Source organism: Salminus brasiliensis, chromosome 16 (assembly GCF_030463535.1).
Source record: "Salminus brasiliensis chromosome 16, fSalBra1.hap2, whole genome shotgun sequence".
In the NCBI taxonomy this organism is placed as follows: Eukaryota; Metazoa; Chordata; class Actinopteri; order Characiformes; family Bryconidae; genus Salminus; species Salminus brasiliensis.
The window spans coordinates 819,698-838,641 of NC_132893.1; the positions used below are offsets into that span (position 1 = coordinate 819,698).

The window sequence follows — 18,944 nt, forward strand, 5'->3', positions numbered from 1 at the left end:
AGTTGTTTTTGTTTTTCCTGTGAAGTCTTTTTAGAGATACAAGGTTTATTCATGACAGCAAATTATATATCAGTCTTAAAGGCATAATGACAAAAACCTCCAGTCAAACAGTTAAAAGAGATAAATAGTTATGTAGAAATTAATTGAAAATATTTTATCCATTTACCCCTTAAAAAGCCTGAGGCCCATGGGCAGGCCAAACGTCTTATTACAACCCTCTATAACCAGAGAATAGCCCCTCCAGTTTGTACAGAAGCCCCTGTAGTTACTGGGTAACACACAGTAGTTAGTGTGCGATAAGCCTAGGAGTGTTGAGGGGTTAAGATCTGGGAGATGAATAGAAGTAATGTAGAGATTATGACAGATTAACAATAACATTTTAAAAGTGAGAAAATGAAATAAAATATGGATCCGTGCTAAAAGTGGAATAAAGAAGAACTAGACTTCAACAGACTTGGTAAAGAATCTTTAATTAGTCTATAAATATTTCTTTTTTTTTAATTCAGCATACAAAAATGACAGTATGTACATCCACAGATAAGTGGTTCGTGGCACTGCTTGTAGTATTGCTGTAGCAGCTGGGTTCTGCACTTTGGATTAAAAACAAAACAAAACAAAAAAAACGTAACAGCGTACAAAACACATATAGTCCAATCGTTCTTGGTGAGGATACATAAAGTAAATGCAGGTATTTTCCCATTAACATCATATTCGGCAACTACTCCATGTCTGAGAGTTGTATCACAGACTCCACTTCTTGTTTTTTGTTTTTTTTTTTCCCCTCATTCTCGGCCCACTAAAAGCAAAGTACCATCTGAGCGCACTAATCCCTCCCAGTCCGGAACTGGAATTCCCTTGAAAACTCTTCCAGTTCCAGAGAACATTTGTTAGGAAAACTCTTAAAGTCACTTTCTTGTTGAGGAAGGCAGGGGGCACTGTTACAGAGTGACCCCGACATGGTATAAGAAAATAAAACTCACGATTTCCAGATATGAGAGCATACGTATTGTTTGAAAAGATGACAAAAACACCCTTTAGGACGGCAGCCTTCGCAAAAAAAAAGTCGACATGTACGTTCTCACACCCACGTCAACCGATGTTCGCTCGCAAGTTCAGCTTCTGGGTCGGAGCTGCGTTGAGAATATTTGTAAAACAGACCGAAAATAAACCGTTTTTCTTGAAAATAAGGCAAAAAAGCTTAAGACACAAGTAAGCCTTCTTCGTAAAGTAGTGCTTTGTTCACGTCTGCAGAACCGGAAAAGTCTGGAGTAGGAAAAGCTGAGTGAGGTCAGAAAGTTCGAAAGGCAAAGATCCATCGTCGAATCTAGACTCTTGAGAGTTCCAGATTTCTCGGCACAGAAGTTCCATAAAAAACTCTAGAAGCAGCTGAGTCAGAATAGGCAGAACCGCCTGGAACGAGTCCCGGAGCTCCAGCGCACTTAGACACCAAGAAGACGAAGAATTCGAAGGGTTACGCTGTAGTTTTTCTTCGTAAAAGGGCTGCGAAGCAAGATCCGAAGCAGGCATCTACAGGGGCGCCAAATCATTTGCAAACGTATCTCTCCACAGTCCTCTCACACTTCTTGCAGGTGACGTAGCAGCACCAGTGGTACTTGCAGTGGCAGCGTTCAACCACCTTCTCGGTGTACGGGTTGTAGCCTCGGCCACAGCACATCAGGTCACAACTGTCGCTGCCGCTGGACGTCTTATTGCACTGCCTGGAACAGAGATAGAGGAGATAAGAGGGAGGGAAAGAAGAGAAGGACTGTTTAATATGAAAGCTCCAGAACCTGTGGAACCATGGCTGTGCACAGGTACTACACTTGCCGCGGAAGGTGTCGCTATCTGAATACTGAGATCACTACTCGAGAATTTGTTGCGGTTCATCATGGAAAGTCAGGAAATGTTCGTGAGAATATATGAGAGAGTTCCTTAATGCAATTATGAGTCTCAAGTTTCTGAGCGTTTGAGTCAAGTCTCCAAGGTGTCCTAGGAGTCCTAGCTGAGTTACTAGGTTGCGAGTTCAAGCCGAGTCTCCAGGATTCAAGTCTGAGTTGAGTTGAGAATTGAGCCTCTGGGATCAGAGTCAAGTCTCAGGTCTTTGGTTTCTGGTGTGCGAGTCTGAGTTCATTCATGAGTTTTTGAGGAATTAGTCAGAGTAGAGTCTTGAGTCTCTATGGTGAGATATGGAACAGAGTCTTTAGTCTCAAGTCTGGGATGCAAGACTAAGTGGAGTCTCAAGTCTCAGCAGTGCAAGCCCAAGTCGAATCTTAAGTCTGAGTCGAGTCTCAAGTCTCTGGGGTGTGATTTTGAGTAGAGTCTTGAGTCTTAAGTCTTAAGTCTTGGGTACAAGTCCCAGGGTAGCAAATCTCAGTTGAGTCTCAAGTCTTTGGCATGAAAGTCTGAGGTCGAGTGTCGAGTCTATGGTCTTGGGTGTCTGGTATGTGAGCGTGAGTCAGAGCAGAGTCTGAGAGAATTCTTTGGAGTCAAGTCTTGAGTCTCAGGTCTGGGGTGTGAGCATAAGTTGAGTCTCGGGTATCTGGGTAGCAAATCTGAGTTGAGTCTTGAGTCTCTGAGGTGCGAGCCCAATGACGAGTTCAAGAGAGCTGAGTAACACTAAATATTTTTTAAACTAAAATATTTTTCTAGATCATTCAGACGTTCATCCTGAATCAAACTGAATGTAAATACATTTTAATATATAATTACTTTAATTAACACAGTTAGCATAGTTAGCATTAACCCTCGGCTTCTAAAATCCGATTAAAAAAGGTTCCCAACCACGGAGAACTCTACCGGGAGCAATGAATATGTCTTTAGAACAAGTCCCAGACGCATGCACATAAACACACACACAAAACCACACACTTCCCACAGGCTTGAAAAGCAATTCCTGAATATCTACCACCTCTTCACACCGTCCGTAAAAAATCCCAGCTACAGTAAAAGTCTGTCTCGTGCACCCATTAAATCCTCAACGCTGAAGCTCCATAAAGTCCATTTAAGAGGCATTTGATTTGTATCCAGGGGAACATTTCGGCCTGGTATTTCAGTCGAGCAGGCCCATGTTCTGCTAGGGCTTTCATTCGCTAAAGCCCGAGGCATCTAAAGTGAGCGGAGAATAGCTCCGTCATAAATCACGCTCAACTGGCCACTCTGCGTAAGTGCATTGTTTTATAATTGTGTGGCGTTAATGGCCTGTGTGCTGAGAGAGAGGATGGCTGCTGGGTGAGAGAGCAGGAGGTGAAGAATGTCGTTATTTAAAACCGGGACCGAGCTATTACTGAAATTAAAGTGTCTCCCAGGCCGGGCCGCTGCGGTGGGGGCTTCTACAGTACGGGACAAATGTGAATACGAGCACTGTAAGAAGAGCTAGGCGTTACATTAGCTGGAATTAGCAAGACACCACATACTCCAGTAGCAGTATATTAGCTGGAATTAGCAAGGTGCTACGTTGGCAGAAATGAGGAAATTAGCAAGCTACATTATATGAAATTAGAAGGACGGTACATTCGATGAGATTAGGTCTACAGACAGCTGACAGCTGGAATTAGCAAGACACCATATATTCTACAGCAGGTAGGACACGGCAGTAGCTGGCGTTAGTAAGATGCTACATTAATTAATAGGATTTGGTTTTATTTGTTGAGGTTGTTGTTGTTGTTATGATACACACTGATCAGCCATAACATTAAAACCACAGGCCTAATATGGAGTGGGTCACCCTCGTGAACCTTCAAGGCATGGACTACACAAGACCTCTGAAGGTGTCCTGCTGTGGTATCTGGCACCAAGACTAATATTAGCAGAAGATCCTTTAAGTCCTGTAAAATGTGAGGTGGGCGGGGCCTCCATGAACATCAGTCAAAGAGCCGGTTGTCCTTTCTTGGAGCCCTTTTGGTAGGTACTGACCACTGTATACCAGCAGCACCTTACAAGACCTGCTTGCTGATGTTCTGAAGATGTTCTGACCCAGTCAGGTTTTTGTCAAAGTGTCTCAGATTCTTACGCTTGTTCGTTTTTCCTGCTTCATCACCTTCATCACCTTCAAGACCTGACTGTTCACTCACTGCCTAATACGTGGATGTGGACACTGTGGATGAAGATAGTAATCAGTGGTACTAATGTTATGGCTGATCGGTGTAGCATTTCCCATGTTAGAGGTTTTAACTGTCTAATATGTCTAATAACTATTTCCATACGGTTTTACAATATTAATTAAGTTATTGCAAACCAGCACAGAAAACATGGCAGTTTCTATTAAAACCATTCTGAGCGTCCCTTTGACGGACAGCTCGAGCTATAAGCTTCCAGAGTCAGCTTCACGCTCCGCAGCTGCAAACCTGCACCTCTAATTCAGCTCTAAAGTGGAAACACGTCTTTTAGCAGCCCTCCTGTTTCCTCCGGAGACCACAGCGCTCGTTTCTGCAGAGATACTGATCATCACTAAGCCTCGGAACATTTCTCAGACTTAACTTTAAATACGCTCCTTATATTAAAGAGGACATCCAGCCAGGCCTGCACGGAGACACATGCTGAGTGTGTGTGTATTACAGGCTGTTTAAGAGATGAGATAGGAGCTTTTCCAGCTTGTCACTCAGATCTCTCTCCGAGTCCGGTTCTGTCTGCTGGAACGGTAGTTTAAATGAACCGCAGGAACTGATAACAGCGTCTGATGGATTCCCGGCCCGGTTCTACCTCATCTGTGTATCTGCAGTGAGCGTACAGTCAATTACAGACTACCATTTCAACACAGCTTCCTAAACATCTACACTACATGTCCAAATGTATGTGGACACCCCTTCTTGCAAGTTGCATCCATTGCTGACACAGATGTGCAAATGCACGCGCACCTACATAGCATGTCTAGTCCCTGTAGAGAAGTACAGCCAATAGAATAGGTGCCAATAGGTTCGTGTTTATCTGTCCAAATACTTTTGTCCATATAGCGTTTATATATATAACCATTCACAACATTTGAAATTTCAATTAAATAAAGATACATTTTAACCCTAAACTAACACACTAGCCACAAGCTAACATGTTACGCCAACAAACATGATTGCTAATCTTAGCATTTTTTCACCTTAACGTAAGACACTAGCTACATGTTAATATGCAAGGTAGTTAACACACTATCCACAGGCTAACATGCTAATCGGTTAACACACTAGCTACAGGCTAGCATGCTAGTCTAGTAACAATTTAACCCCAAGTTAACACAATAGCCACAGGCTAACATGGCTAGTTCTAGCACTGTAGCCCCATGTCAGCATAGCCACAGGGTAGCATGCAAGTCCTAACACGTCGGCCATAAGTTAGCACACTAGCCACAAGGTAAGAGGCAGGGGTGTGTTACTGTCTGGGCTTGTAGCTTCAGTGCTAAAACTGAAGAAGTCAACAGGTCTAGGCCGATCGATTACATCTGTGGTGGTGGCGATGGGTGAGGTTGGGGGTGGACACTGTAAATCTGATTTCCCTATGAACTTTGCTATTAATGAGTCTCTAGCCCCCTGAGACCACCACTGAGACACCCATACTGTCACACATATCACCGCCGACGCCGCTAACGATTATGGAAGGCTGGGGCGTCTCGTGACTGGGGGGTGAAGCGCTAAATATACAAGCCGTCAGAATCCCTATCTGAGCCTGTCTGGAGGACGCCCTGCGCTGAGTGCTCTCGACACACAGCATGACTTCAGGTTATCTCCGAGTCTAAACGGAGAAAATTAATGGCCTGCTCTACAAAAATAAACTCTCCATAGTAGGGAGGGAATTTTAACCATTTCAGCCGTTTAAACCCACTCGTTAAAAATGAAACGTACTCAAGCGATCTACTGCTCCACCTTAATACAGCCAAATTCGCTGATTAGAAGGGGTGTCTGGATACTTCTGGACATCTTTTTAGATCAGACATGCTTAGGTTTTCAGGCTTTTATTTTGTAAAACCACTGCCTCTACCCTTTCCCACAAAATTCTCTACTGAACTAGTCTCCAAAAGTATTCGGACAGCTTTGCTAATGACTAACAGGTGCTTCCACACGGTTTGTAGAATCTCCATAGAAAAGCAACGGCCAATAGAACCGGATACTCCGGGGCAAACGTGAGCACATGTGACCTAAGGTCACACATGTCCTGATGCAGAGTGTGGGCTAGAGCGGTATGAAGCACCTTACACCCCCCCGTGCCTGTACCTGACCTTACTCTCATGAGGCTGGGTGCAATCAAGTCCTTCTCACAGCAATGTTCCAACATCCTGTGTAAAGCCTTCTCAGAGGAGTACAGGCTGTCTGTGCGGCAAAGTGGGACAAACTCCCAGCCAATACCCTCGATTTCAGAAAAACATTGGAGGAGCAGGTGTCCACATACTTTTGGACACATTTCGAGAGCCGGGAGAACACAGAGAGAGAGAGAGAGAGAGAGAGAGAGAGAGAGAGAGAGAGAGAGAGAGAGACTAATGCTAACATGTGAAAGCAGACGGTGGGTCCAGAGTAAATAAACTGGCCGGGTTCTGGGAGAGGTTTCAGCCGTGTTTAAGAGGTGACAGTAAATATCTCCGATTTCAGTGGAACGCAGAGTTCAGAGAGTCTGCAGCCTGGAAATGCCTTTCATACTGACATCAAGAATGCATGTGTACACACACACACACACACACACACACTGTACTCTTGCTAATGCATACTTGAAGCACAACGCAAAACAATCCTCTCCTCCACTGAAGCGGCTGAAAACTGAATGATTATAGGAAGACAATATGGCCACAGTTCTGTCCAGAGGAACTACTGAGACCCCAAATGCTCTTAAGTGCTAACAAGCCATTAATGTCAGTAAGTGTCTGCTTATTACTATATTCTTATTACTGCATTATAACTGCAGAACAATTATATGCCTTAGTATAATTGGCTGCACTACACATGGCTGCTAACTACTACCTTTTTAGCACAAGTAGCTGCTGATTACTGTCTTTTTTAGCACAAATTGCTGCTTAATACTGTCCTTTTACTTTTACTGCTTATGACCACTTTATTAATACAACTGGCTGCTTAATACTGCCTTCTTAGCACAACTGGCTGCTTATTACTACTTTATTAAGACAGCTTTTAACTAGTGTATAAATACAACTGGCTGCTGACTGCTTAAGACTACATTATTAGTAGAACTGAAAACATCTGACCATTTGTATTACGAGCATTCTGGGAAAGTCGCATGTCACAGAACGTTTAACAGGGCAGTGCATTTGAGCCCTGCAGCCCAAAATCTGTAATCAGGTCATCAGTCAGTGAATCAGTCTGGCCAGTCCAAAGCTGCTCAGACTCGCTGAATTACAAGCAGGCGACAAGGTGATAAGGTTCCCTTCAGCTACTGAGATTCCCCCTCTACTCCAACCAATTCAGTTCAATCTGATTAGAACCGTACGACCCTTCAGTCAATCAGTTCAGCTGCTTTAACCTCCACCTGTCACAGGTACAGACGCCACAGGTACAGACGTTCGGCTCACCTCTCCTGAGTGCCGATGGAGCCCAGTTTGTCGTTCTTTGTGCAGAAGTCAGGTGAGCTCTGCAGGTAAACCAGCTCGTTTTCTCGCACCGGCCGGATGTCGATGTCTTTGGGCACCAGCTGCTTGCGTGTGCCCATTGGCCGGTGGACCACCTTGGTGGCCGACAGGTACTTGGCCTTCAGATCCATGGCAATTTCCTTCAGGTCCTGTAGGCCTCTCCAGCAGGTGCGGATGGAACAGGAACCCGAGACACCGTGACACTTACACTTCATCACCAGAGCATCTTTCAGCGCCTAGACGAGAGAGAGAGGGGAACAGCGCAACAGGTGAGCTTTGATCCGCCGCCCCATTTGTAACAGAGTAAATCTTGGTGTAACAGGTGAGGTTTATCACCTGCCGGCCCACTTCGCTGTTGTGCAGGTGCATCAGCTTGTTGGCGTGTGAGCCAGGCTTCTTCTTCATCTTCATTGGAGCGTCTGAGAATTTGGAGCCCATGACGAGGCCGTAGTGCAGGTTATCGGCGCAGCCTCCCCACCTGTACCCTGGCTCAGGTATCTCACCTGGGATCGGGCCACAAGAGCACAGCCTCAGGTCTCCGGTTGTGCACGCCCGAGCTATGGTGTGACTGATGGCGGCCGCAGAGAGAGCGTACACAAACGCAGCTTCTCTCGTCCCTGAGAGAGAGAGAGAGAGAGAGAGAGTGAGAGAGAGAGAGAGAGAGGATTAGTTACAGCATCAGCAGATGCTTTAAGGTACTCGGATCAAAATCTGCCAATACTCATCATTAAGGTACTCGGATCGGATCAGTATCAGCCGATACTCAGCATTAAGTTACTCAGATTGGATTGGACCAGAATTAGCCGATACTTAGCACTAAGGTACTCGGATCGGATCAGTATCAGCCAATACTCAGCATTAAGTTACTTAGATTGGATTGGGTCAGAATTAGCCGAAACTCTGCATTAAGGTACTTGGATCGGGGCAAAAAACTAAATCGGGACATTCTTAATTAGTAATTACACTAATAATTACATTACAGTACTTCAGCCAAACAGCAGTAATAACTGAGGACTAAAGGGTTAAACAGTCCGAATCCACACCAGCTCAGATAAGTGTCCTCTCCTGACCGCCCAACTCAGCACCATCTCTACCATCAGTGGGCAGAATGGGTTCTATTGTCACCGAAAGACAAGGCCTCCTCACACTCCTCATCAAACGCAGAGCGACAGAGCCGGGCTGTGTGGAGCTCTCTGCTCTCTTTTTTAGAGGATGAGAAGATCAAGCCTTTTATCCTGAAATGAAGACCGAGATGGAATGATGGACTTCTGGTCAGGAGAAAGAGTTTAAAGGCCGTCGTGGGCAGCCATTAAAACCACTGCCCTTCCTCGTAAACCCTGACCTCAGACAATTAAACAGGTCCCACCGACCCACTGAAAACTGAAAGGAGTCCGCAGAGCAGTGGGAGAAAGCGTGGGTGGTCACTTTAACGCCTTTAGGAGGACTGCCAGTGGACAGAAGCCATTTAACCCCTTCAACTGCAGGCCCATTATTCAGCTGTTAACTGTGGAGGTGCTAACTGTGCTAACTCACTCTACTCCCCCACAACTGACCAACAGTTTTGGTCAACAAGGGGCCACAGGCACATCCATATACACTACATGTCCAAAAGTTTGTGGACATCCCTTTTACTGAATGCATTCAGCAAATGATTACTGATTTAAGATGACACAGATGTGCAAATGCACACACAGCTAGTCTAGTTCCTGTAGAGAAGAAGTACTGCCAATAGAATAGGACCCTCTGGAGCAGATCTTGAACATCATGACCCTATTGGCTCCATGCTGCCTAATGCCAGGTGTGAGCTAGAGGGGTATAAAGCCCCCCGAGCATTGAGCTGTGGAGCAGTGGAACCATCCAAAATAGTTCTTCTATGGCATCGCTCAATGACCCCTCTGTAGCCCCTTTTTTCTTTAAGACTGCAGATCTGAAGGTCTTAAAGGCACAGTAACAAAAACAGCCTCTAATAAAAAAGGGATTAGTGAGGATGTTCTCCTCAGCTCCTGGACTGCGGTACTGTAGCTCACTCCCCTCGCTCTGGATCTGCAGTTCTTTATTTTACACTAAACGGGTCCAAACGAAGAGTAACAGAGTCTAACACCCTTCAGCTCGGTGCTGAGAGAGGCTGGATGGACCGAGAAGCTCCACTGCAGCTCTAGAGGAGAGCACTCCAGGTGAACGTTGCTTTTCCTTCAACTGCAGTCATTATTTCCGAATACGGGGTTTAGGCTGATCTGTCTGCTCCGGGTTATTCTTCCTGCGGTTTATTAATCAGTACCTGCTCCATAACCACGATTTCACAAATGACTGTTTTATTAAATAAGTGATAAATGAACTGCAGCGTTTGTAAAATGTGTCTGTAGGAATCTAAGGAATAGTACGTTCTTGAATTTTCTGCAGCTGTACTTCATAAAAGCTCTCCGCTCACAGCTCATTCTTTTCTGACGACTGCAAGAGAATAAAGAACTTCTAATGGGATTCTGCTCATTTTCCTCCAGAGTAAATCAAATCACACAAGGCTGCAGCACATCACTCCCTCAGTGCGCCTCCGGGCCGGACAGAATATTTGAAGCCTACCTGCACAGGGACTTAAGGATATAAAGATTAAATAATATATGTTGCTTCTCAGTGGCCCCCTAGTGGCCAATCCTCTGGTCGAGTCCACTGGTCGAATGTATTTGTACTAGTCATAAAACAGCGAGTGCATCTCTTTATGGGTGACAGTGAAGCTTATTAGAGTATAGAATCAGAGCTACAGTGGAGCTACAGGGTTTTTTCCCCATATATAAACACTGTGTTATTACTTGTTGGATGCGCTGTGTTTTTTGGAGAGACTGAGCTTGTTTAGGGCGCAGTTTGGATTGTTTTTAATCAGAGAAAGGACAGAACCTGGGAGATGTGTGACTGAAATTCATATTTATGTGTTTCTTGTTCAGATCGAGATTGAGTTTCTGACACAGACAGAATAAACATCTACGAATGTTGGGCTTTTGATGATCAGAGACATCAGTAAGGATCATGAGCTTCAAGTATAGCTCAGCTTGACCCGCCATTGTCGAACTTCCCCTGGCTGTCAAACGCCCACATAAGACCCATCTCTTCCAAAAGAACTTGGGCGAAGTGTTCTGCCGAGTATTGTGGGCTCCATACTGACCTCTATATTTAGTAGTATCTAAGCTTAGAGGGATCTTTTGGGTCCTAGCTAAAGGCCTTCAGTATAAATGTAAAATAATATCTGGTTGAGTAGGATGACCCACCCCACCACCACCACCACCAATCACTCATCAAGGGTGAAGCACAACAGAAGTAGCAGTTAGCATTCTCCTCCAAGTGTCTCGGAGGACGACTTCGCTAGCCCTCACCCTCCCAGCACTGGTAGCATCGTAACAGGGGGGAGTTCTAGCTACACTCCATGGCCAAAAGTACTGGATGGAGCACCACCACCACCATCATTCCAGAGAACACAGTTCTTCCACTGCTCCACAGCTCACAGCTCACCCCCAGGATAACCCAACTCAGCAACTCAGTATGGAAAGCCCTTGCCTCCCCCTCAATCTGTGGCCTTTATCAGATGTTCCATCATGTTCTCTGAATGGGTTCATGATTGTGTTAGCTGAGTTTCTGGCTCACCTCTCTCCAGGTCGGGAAGGTACTTCGGCGCCTCGATGGAGGAGCAGTTCCAGCGCATGTCGGCGAAGGTTTTCTGGCACGTCTTCTTGACCTCGCGCGCCGCCTGGACAATGGTCTGCATGAGCTCCAGGTTAGTGCGGCACAGCTGAGCCTGAGAGGTCACCAGGCCGGTCAGCGTCTTGCACTGCTGAGTCTTATTGATGTGCTGCGTTGACGCAGAGAGCGACCTGGACGAGAACAGACAAGAAAAGCAGAGCTTTCGATTATTATTACAGATGAACAAATAACCAGACTGGCCATTATAACAGAAACACTGTGTTTCATAATAGTGTCAGACAGCGTGGACATTGGAAAGCCATCATTTGGGCCCAGTGCCACCAGTCCAGCAGCTTTAACTGGAGTAATAATGGACATACGATAACCTTTTCATACGAACAACATTAGTAACGAAGAATAATCAACTGCATAAACTTTGGAATATAGAAACTGTAGATGTTGGAAAGTGGAATGCTGAGGAGTTCTGGATTATTTTAGATCAAATGAAACGTTTCAGCAGCTTCTGAACCTGTACGCTGCACAGCTATTACTGCGTTATTAACACTGCACAGCGTTTATAATGCACTAATCCAATAAGGATCTTTGTGAAGACTGAATAAACTGAAGTGTGAGTGTTGGAAAGCCGGAGGTTGAGCAGTTATGGATTGTTTCGGATCAAATGAAGCACTTCAGCAAAGACGGATTACACTGGAACAGCTGAAACCAAGCGAGCCAGAGGTAACGTTAACATACACACTTCTGTAGAAATCGCACATTCTCTAGATGCAGAATCAGCTTTCATATGCAAGTCAACACTGCCGCTGACTGGCAAAAACTGCTTCTCCAGAACAGCATTTCTATTGGTCCGTTCATCATGAGATTCTGATTCACATTATGGAGAAAAGTGAAGAACAATAAAACTGGAGACACACTGGAGATGTTTTTTGCATGTATTCATTGTTTCTTCTGAAAACTGTCGAGGGAAGAAGGCTTTCTACTATATTCTGGAGGAACATTGCTGGGAAGATTTGATTGCAGAGGATTGCTGGTTCGTATACAATTGGCTTTGCTCTCTCTAGGGTGGGTAGGTGGGTAGGGTGCTATCCCCTCCCATCTCTCTAATGTGGCGCTGGCCGTCACTGGCGTGTACTAGGCGGTGCTCCAGAGCTGGGTATACGGACCTTCCCTCCAGGTACGTTTGTTGGTTGCCTGGTGACATCGCATCAGCAGCAGTTCGAAAAAGCGGTGTGGCTGGCTGGGCATGTGTTGGAGGGGGGCGTGTGTTGGTCTCGCCTTCACCAGTGTCTGGGGTGTGATGGCGAGGGGGTGTGGAAGAGAATATGTACAGGTTGGGTAATTGGCCATCTAAATTGGGGCGTTAATGTCGCCTTGAGGACACCAGAGGGCGGTCTGAACACTGTGGTTAAAACAAAGACTCGGATTTGGCCTGGGATTAAAATAGCCAGTGCCCAATCCACTACAATAACCTTCGGGATATCCATAATATGGCCCAAAGATGCCGTTACGAGGGTGTAGATGAACAGATGATTAACAATATTGCAAAAACAGCAGAGTGAAAAACGCCGTAGGAATAATGGACAGCTCTAATTAGCTGCTCATGAAGATGTAATGGAACGTATGGAAATAATATTCCATATGGTTTAAATACCATTTTCATGCAACACTAAAAAAAACATATCTCCCATTTGTAGCCGCAGCTAAAACACAGACAACGGTTCATCATGTAAAATGTGTTTTCTCTGAGCGTTTGCCAGCGTCCTGTGATTCACCAGTCAAGCTACTCCGGCACATCTGACACGGAATACCAGAATACCGGAATACCGGAGCTGCTCCTAATGCAGCTCGAACAAAAGCAGGCAAACACTGCAGCCGTCTCAGACAGCAATCTGTCAGGATTAGATATAAACGGAGGAAGAAGGGCTTTTGGCATCATTTAGCAGAGATCTCTGGCACCCTGTGGAAAACCAGGGTTGGAGGGGAGGGGGGGCAAATACCAGTTGCCAGTGGAAAGAAAGACTCGCTAGCCAACAGATTTGGCCGGAGTTAAGACGCCGGTGACCACAGAGTGGCAGAACGTGTGTCAGGAAACGCCAAAGGCTTCATTCATCGACACGTGAAGCTGCAGAGCTGCAGAAAACACACAAACTGCCTGAGATAAAAACCTGCTCGGTTTGATTTGAAGGATCTCGGCCTGGTAGTTTTGCTGAGACGAGCAGAGGAACTGTGGAAGGAGAAGACTGTAAACTTCCAAGCCATCCCTCATCAGTCTGTCAGCATTCGAGATGGAGATGGAAAATTGACGGCCAGAAAGTACAAAAAATCCGTTCCAGGATTTTGTTCCAACTGCCTGGGCCTAAGCTGCAGCAGTTCCAATCCTGGAACGGATTGTTTTATGCTGTTCTGAATCTGATAGACTGTTATTATTGTATCCATCTGTGTCTTGTTTAGCAGGGAAAAAAACAAGTACATTTGTCTCACGTTTTTATAATTTCTAGTCAAATCTGCACCTAAATTTAATTCATTTATTACTTAACTGACAATTATCTAAACATGAATGCACTTAAATAAAGACTACACCACATTTTTTTAAGGGTTTAGCATTTAAAACATTTGGATTAACAGACAGGCAAACAAGTAACTGACTATTTATTATAGATCTATAGTATTTTTTAAATATATATTTATTCTTTATATTTTATATTTTATTTAGGTTCCATTTAAGCATCCAAATGTTTCTTTAAAAAAGCGAGTTGTCTTTTTAAAAAAATGGAAAATGAAATCAACAGATTAGAAACAATTTTGGAAATTTTGCACCAAAAAACGTAGACAATTTAGTATTTAAAAAATATGAAATGCAAATAAAAAACATGTTTGTCTGTGACCGACCCTGTTTTGGTTATCAAAAAATAAACAAATTAGCAGACATGTAAAACATAACTGCATTTTTAAAAGCAGCTTAAGCCTTTTTGAGTATTTGAGAAACTTAAAAAAACAAATAAACAAACAAAAAACAAACAAAACTTACATTTGCAAAAAACAAATTTAGTTCAAACTTAGATAAAACGAAAAACAGTAGTTAAGTTTAAGTGTAGTTTTAGGGCTGTAGAACCACACACTTCTGTGTAGTTTACTCTATTTTGAACAAACAAACAAACAAACAAACAAACAAACTTGTGGAACATAAAAATAGCCAATACATTTTTTTCTTAATGTTTTTTTTATGGTACATCTGGTAACTGTTTTTTGTTGTTTTGTTTGTTTGTTTCAATAGCAAGAAACCTCCTCCAGAAAGTGGAATAGTGGCCAAACTGCTGTAGAAACCCTGGACCCGACTGCTCTTCATTTTTAAATGATTTAAGCAGCAAAACTCTTCGGAATTTGACTCTAAAAAGTGGTAAAAGTGAGGTAAACACTCTTATCTGTGACTGATCCTGTTTTAGGTATTTCCCTAAAGCCTTAACAAACAAACACACAAACAAAAGTAGTGTGCACACACAAACACACACACACACACACACACACACACACACACGAGACACCACTGTTTTAAACACATAATCCCCACAATCACTTTAAATCTGTTTAAACGTGGAATGGGTGGGTTTGTGGCCCTAACAGGACAGAGCACCTATAGATGACCCGGTTGGTCATTCCCTCACACACTCACACACTCGCACACACACACACACACATGTGGCCGGATTCGTGAGAAGCAGTTTGCCCCTCTTGCACCTTTGTCTGTTTCGGATTAGGAATGAGGGGCCGCCACTCTATGCCCCATGATAAGCTGTGACCCACACACTCACTCACACACACACGCTCACACACACACACACACATCGGTTACCCAGCGTTCGCAGGTGTTTATGGCAGCATGTGTTTTGTATTGTGCTCGGAGCTTCAGCGCGGCTGCAGGACCCGTCCCCCTCGCTCTCTCCCAGCGACATGCCGAGATTAACACAGTTAACACCAGTTAGTACTTCTCTTAGTACCTCCTCCTCCTTCTCTCTGATGACCCACGGTTCTGCTGGTTCTGCTGTGGGGTCTGAGGGTCTGAGGGTCTGAAGAGCTGCAGCAGGTCGAGCAGAACACAGAACTCCGTCCGTTTGTAGAAGAGGAAAATAACGCAGCTCTGTTTGTGCAGCTCAGTGATGGATTGTACACAGACTGGAAACCAGAACAGCGCTAAAACCCACTAAACACCACATTACAATGCACACTGTTGCAGTTTCAGGGGGGCCAGGGGAGCTGGAGGGGGTGGGGGTGGGTGGTGCACAAGCCCTCTTGACTTTTTGATGTTATGTGAGATCATACTGGGGGCTACGAAACAATAATAAAGTATTTTTTGGAGATATAAAGCTTTAGAGGTCATCAGAATAGGGTCTGATTTCATCTACAAATTTTATAAACCATCATTGTCACGCCTAAACCTTGTATCTCCACTTTTACTGTTTTTCACTTTTCTCCATAATGTGAATCTGCAGTTGTTCTTTATACTGTATCAGATTTTCTTGATGAACGGACCAATAGAAACGCTCCAAATGACTCATTGATTCCATTGAGAAGCTCTTGCAGAGCTGCGGTTCTGGAGATTCTGGGTTTTTGTCTGTTTTGTGATGAAATGTAATTTGTTGTATGGAGGCCGGTGCCGCCGGTTCTGCTCCCCTAACGTCCATAAACAAAATGCCTTGATGAGAACTCATCTGCATACTGCAGCCTTTTATTACATTCAGAAATATCAATACCTTATAAGTGTAGAATTAATTGTTAGCTCATTTGCATAGTATAACCTTCTGCAATGTCAGACTCTGAAGACATTACAATAACAATATAACAATTCAGAAACAATAATATTACATATAAATAATGATAGATAGACAGATGGATAGATAGATCAGCCCTACTGTAAAATAAAACATTTATTAAACAGCTAATTTGCATATTGCAGATTATTGGCAATTATCATAGCAGGCTGATTTAAAAAAAAAAGTCTTACTAAGGCCAATATTATAATGATTAGCAATAACATTAATTAAAGAATGTGCACATGCACGTGTACACACATACACACATTATATTATATTATATTATATTATATATATTACAAAAGGAGGATTTTTGTTCAATGGAAATCAATGTAAAATATTTTATCCAGATAATGTTGAAACATTTCTATTGGTCAGTTTATCAGGAAATTCTGATACAGTATAAATTATATAAATAAATTCACAGCATGTTATGAAAAAAAAAAAATGATAATATGGGAATGTTGTACAGCCCCACTGTACCATAAAAAGAGAGCTTATTTGCATATTGCAGCGTATAAATATAGAAATGTTCTATTAGTATAGAAAAGGCTGATATTCCAGAAACAACTGGAGAAGCAGTGATCTCAGAGAAGCACTCTGCATGGTCGTCTTTTGTGATCTTGGTATTGGAAAGGTTCTGAATGAGCAGAATTTCTGTCTGCTGCAGTATCGGTGCTTTAGCAGCAATTCTGCAAGAATGAGAAAACCCTGATACTTGGTGAAGCTCCAGCATACAAACACCTACACGGCCTAGTTACTACAGGGTTAACCTGCGGCCTTCCTTCGTGGTCTTCTATCATGCGCGTATCAAGGTACGGATTAAAGCGCCTGGTATCGTGATGATCAACACAGCGCTGTATCGTGCAGCTCAGTGCTACAGTACTGATGGACCTGCCACAGCTCAGCATCTCACCGGGAACCATAACAGTTGGAGTAAAAATGACCATATGATTACATCAGTGTGTGTGTATGTGTGTGTGTGTAAAAGTGTGTGAGTGTGTGTAAAAGTGTGAAATTCAAGACACTCACAGCCATCGGATTCCTGAGCACTGCTGGGTGATGAGCAGGAGCGCCAGGACGTGGAGCGAAAGTGAAGGAAGCAGATTCTTCATGCTGCTAAAATCAGAGCCAACTCGGTCAGAAACACAGCGATGCAGGTGCACACACACTCTCACACACTCTCACACACTCACACACTCGCTGGCTTTGGCTTCAACAGCTTCTTGGCGTCCGGTGGCAGTTAGAGGCCAGAGGCCATGGCCTGGGCTGCTTCTCTCTGCGCCTCTCCCGCTGCAAGAAAACAAAAGCAGAGAGCAGCGCTCAGTCTGAGAAAGAGCCCGGTCACTCTACCCCACCGCCCTGATCACAGCCTCACATTCGCAGAGTGATCCAGCAGATAACACTCAGTTAGGCAGACAAAGAGTGCGCTAAGCACGCGTAAATCATCGGTGACGTACCTAATTAGCTCGATTTGCATTAAAAAGGGGGGCGGACTTTATAAAAGTGTTTGTTTTTTTATGCAAAATTCTCCAGAAAATTGATTGGAGTTGGATTTTGAAATATAAAACAACTCAGTTAAATAATTAAATAAACACTTAGCTACGGAAAGTAGTTTTAAATGTCGTGCAAATATGAATATTCTTCATTCTGTAGGAATACTGCAAAATCAGTTCATTTAATTCAACAATTTTTACTTGTTTTAAGTCTTTTTATCCTTTAAATGCAGATAAATTTGAGTCCACTGGGAAATAATTCCTTAACATAGCTTTTTTTTTAATAATTAATGTTTAATAGACAAAAATATCTGCAAATAAAAAAATAAAACACCAAATTTAGAGACTTAAAACAAGTAAAAACATTTAGAAACTGGTTAAACTTTAAACCTGACACCTTAAAATGACAATATAGAGGATATATGATTTCATACATGAGATTTAGATCAGATTTGGAGTGGGTTTTTTGCTTTTTTGTATGAATATGCAATTTTTTTGTTGTTAGAGAACTTTAAAAGACAGAAATATAAAAAAAGTTGTGCTGATGAAGAGGTCTGGAGGACAGACGAGGTGAAAAGTTTCAGCTACAGAAAATGTTATGTGTCGCACGCTTGAGCGGCAGACTCCGCTATAAAAAGCCAGCAGCCTGACCGGCCTGTTAGTGTATAGGAGCCATACCGCAGTGCATAGGGCACAGAAAGAGTGCAGACTCCCCTCCAGCGGCTGCTGCCTCACCTCACACAGTAAACAGGGTTTCCACCATTTAGGCCACATTTAACACTGTAGGCCAAACAGGAACATACATATAAATAAATATATATATATTAATAGTGTCTGTTCCGGATTTACATGCATTATTATTACTATTATTATAATTCTAACAGATTTTACTTATGGAGTAAAACCTGGACTGAGACGTAGACTCTTATCAAGCCATAAAACATCCACCCACAGCAGTCTTCATATGGAGGACTCAGGCGGAACAGGTAGAGCGCAGAGTGGATTTACACGCAGTTCCAGTGATTTAGGCCACGTTCCACTTTTGGGCCGCAGAGCTTCCCAAAAGAGAGCTCTTTGTGGTTTCCTAAGTAAAGAGCCTGACTCCTGGCTCTTCTCCACCTTGTTCTTGTACTTTCTTTCCACTCTGCCCTCGGGAGCCGCTTCAGATTAGACAAATAAACGAGCATACGCCTAAATTTAATCTCCTGCTTCACTCCAGGCACGCAGCCTAAACAGCCGGGGAATTACAGCCCAGCTGCTTCACTGCTCTTCCCCGTGAGCAGCGGCCGAGGACTAGCTGGGGAAGCTGAGGAAGCCGGCCTCGGCGCTGGCCTGCTGCTCACTGCGGGCCTCCCTACGGGGCAAAGTTCAGCGGTTTAGAGTAGGGTGAATATGCGGGCG

At 43.8% G+C, this 18,944-nt stretch overlaps 1 protein-coding gene across 2 annotated transcripts in view; it reads right to left on the reverse strand.

The window, feature by feature from the left end:
* Positions 1-486: 486 nt before the first annotated feature.
* wnt11 (wingless-type MMTV integration site family, member 11) overlaps positions 487-18,944 on the reverse strand; it is a 19,372-nt gene continuing 914 nt past the window's right edge. Inside the window, exons 2-7 of one of the 2 annotated variants that reach the window (XM_072658636.1) lie at positions 17,244-17,340; positions 17,080-17,163; positions 11,186-11,412; positions 7,892-8,172; positions 7,499-7,791; positions 487-1,718 (exon numbers count right to left, since the gene is read on the reverse strand). In XM_072658636.1, the coding sequence (XP_072514737.1) occupies positions 1,544-1,718; positions 7,499-7,791; positions 7,892-8,172; positions 11,186-11,412; positions 17,080-17,162 (1,059 nt within the window). In that variant the 5' untranslated portion in view covers position 17,163; positions 17,244-17,340 and the 3' untranslated portion in view covers positions 487-1,543. Of the gene's footprint in view, positions 1,719-7,498; positions 7,792-7,891; positions 8,173-11,185; positions 11,413-17,079; positions 17,341-18,944 lie in introns of both variants that reach the window. The other variant, XM_072658635.1, reaches the window with a different exon arrangement.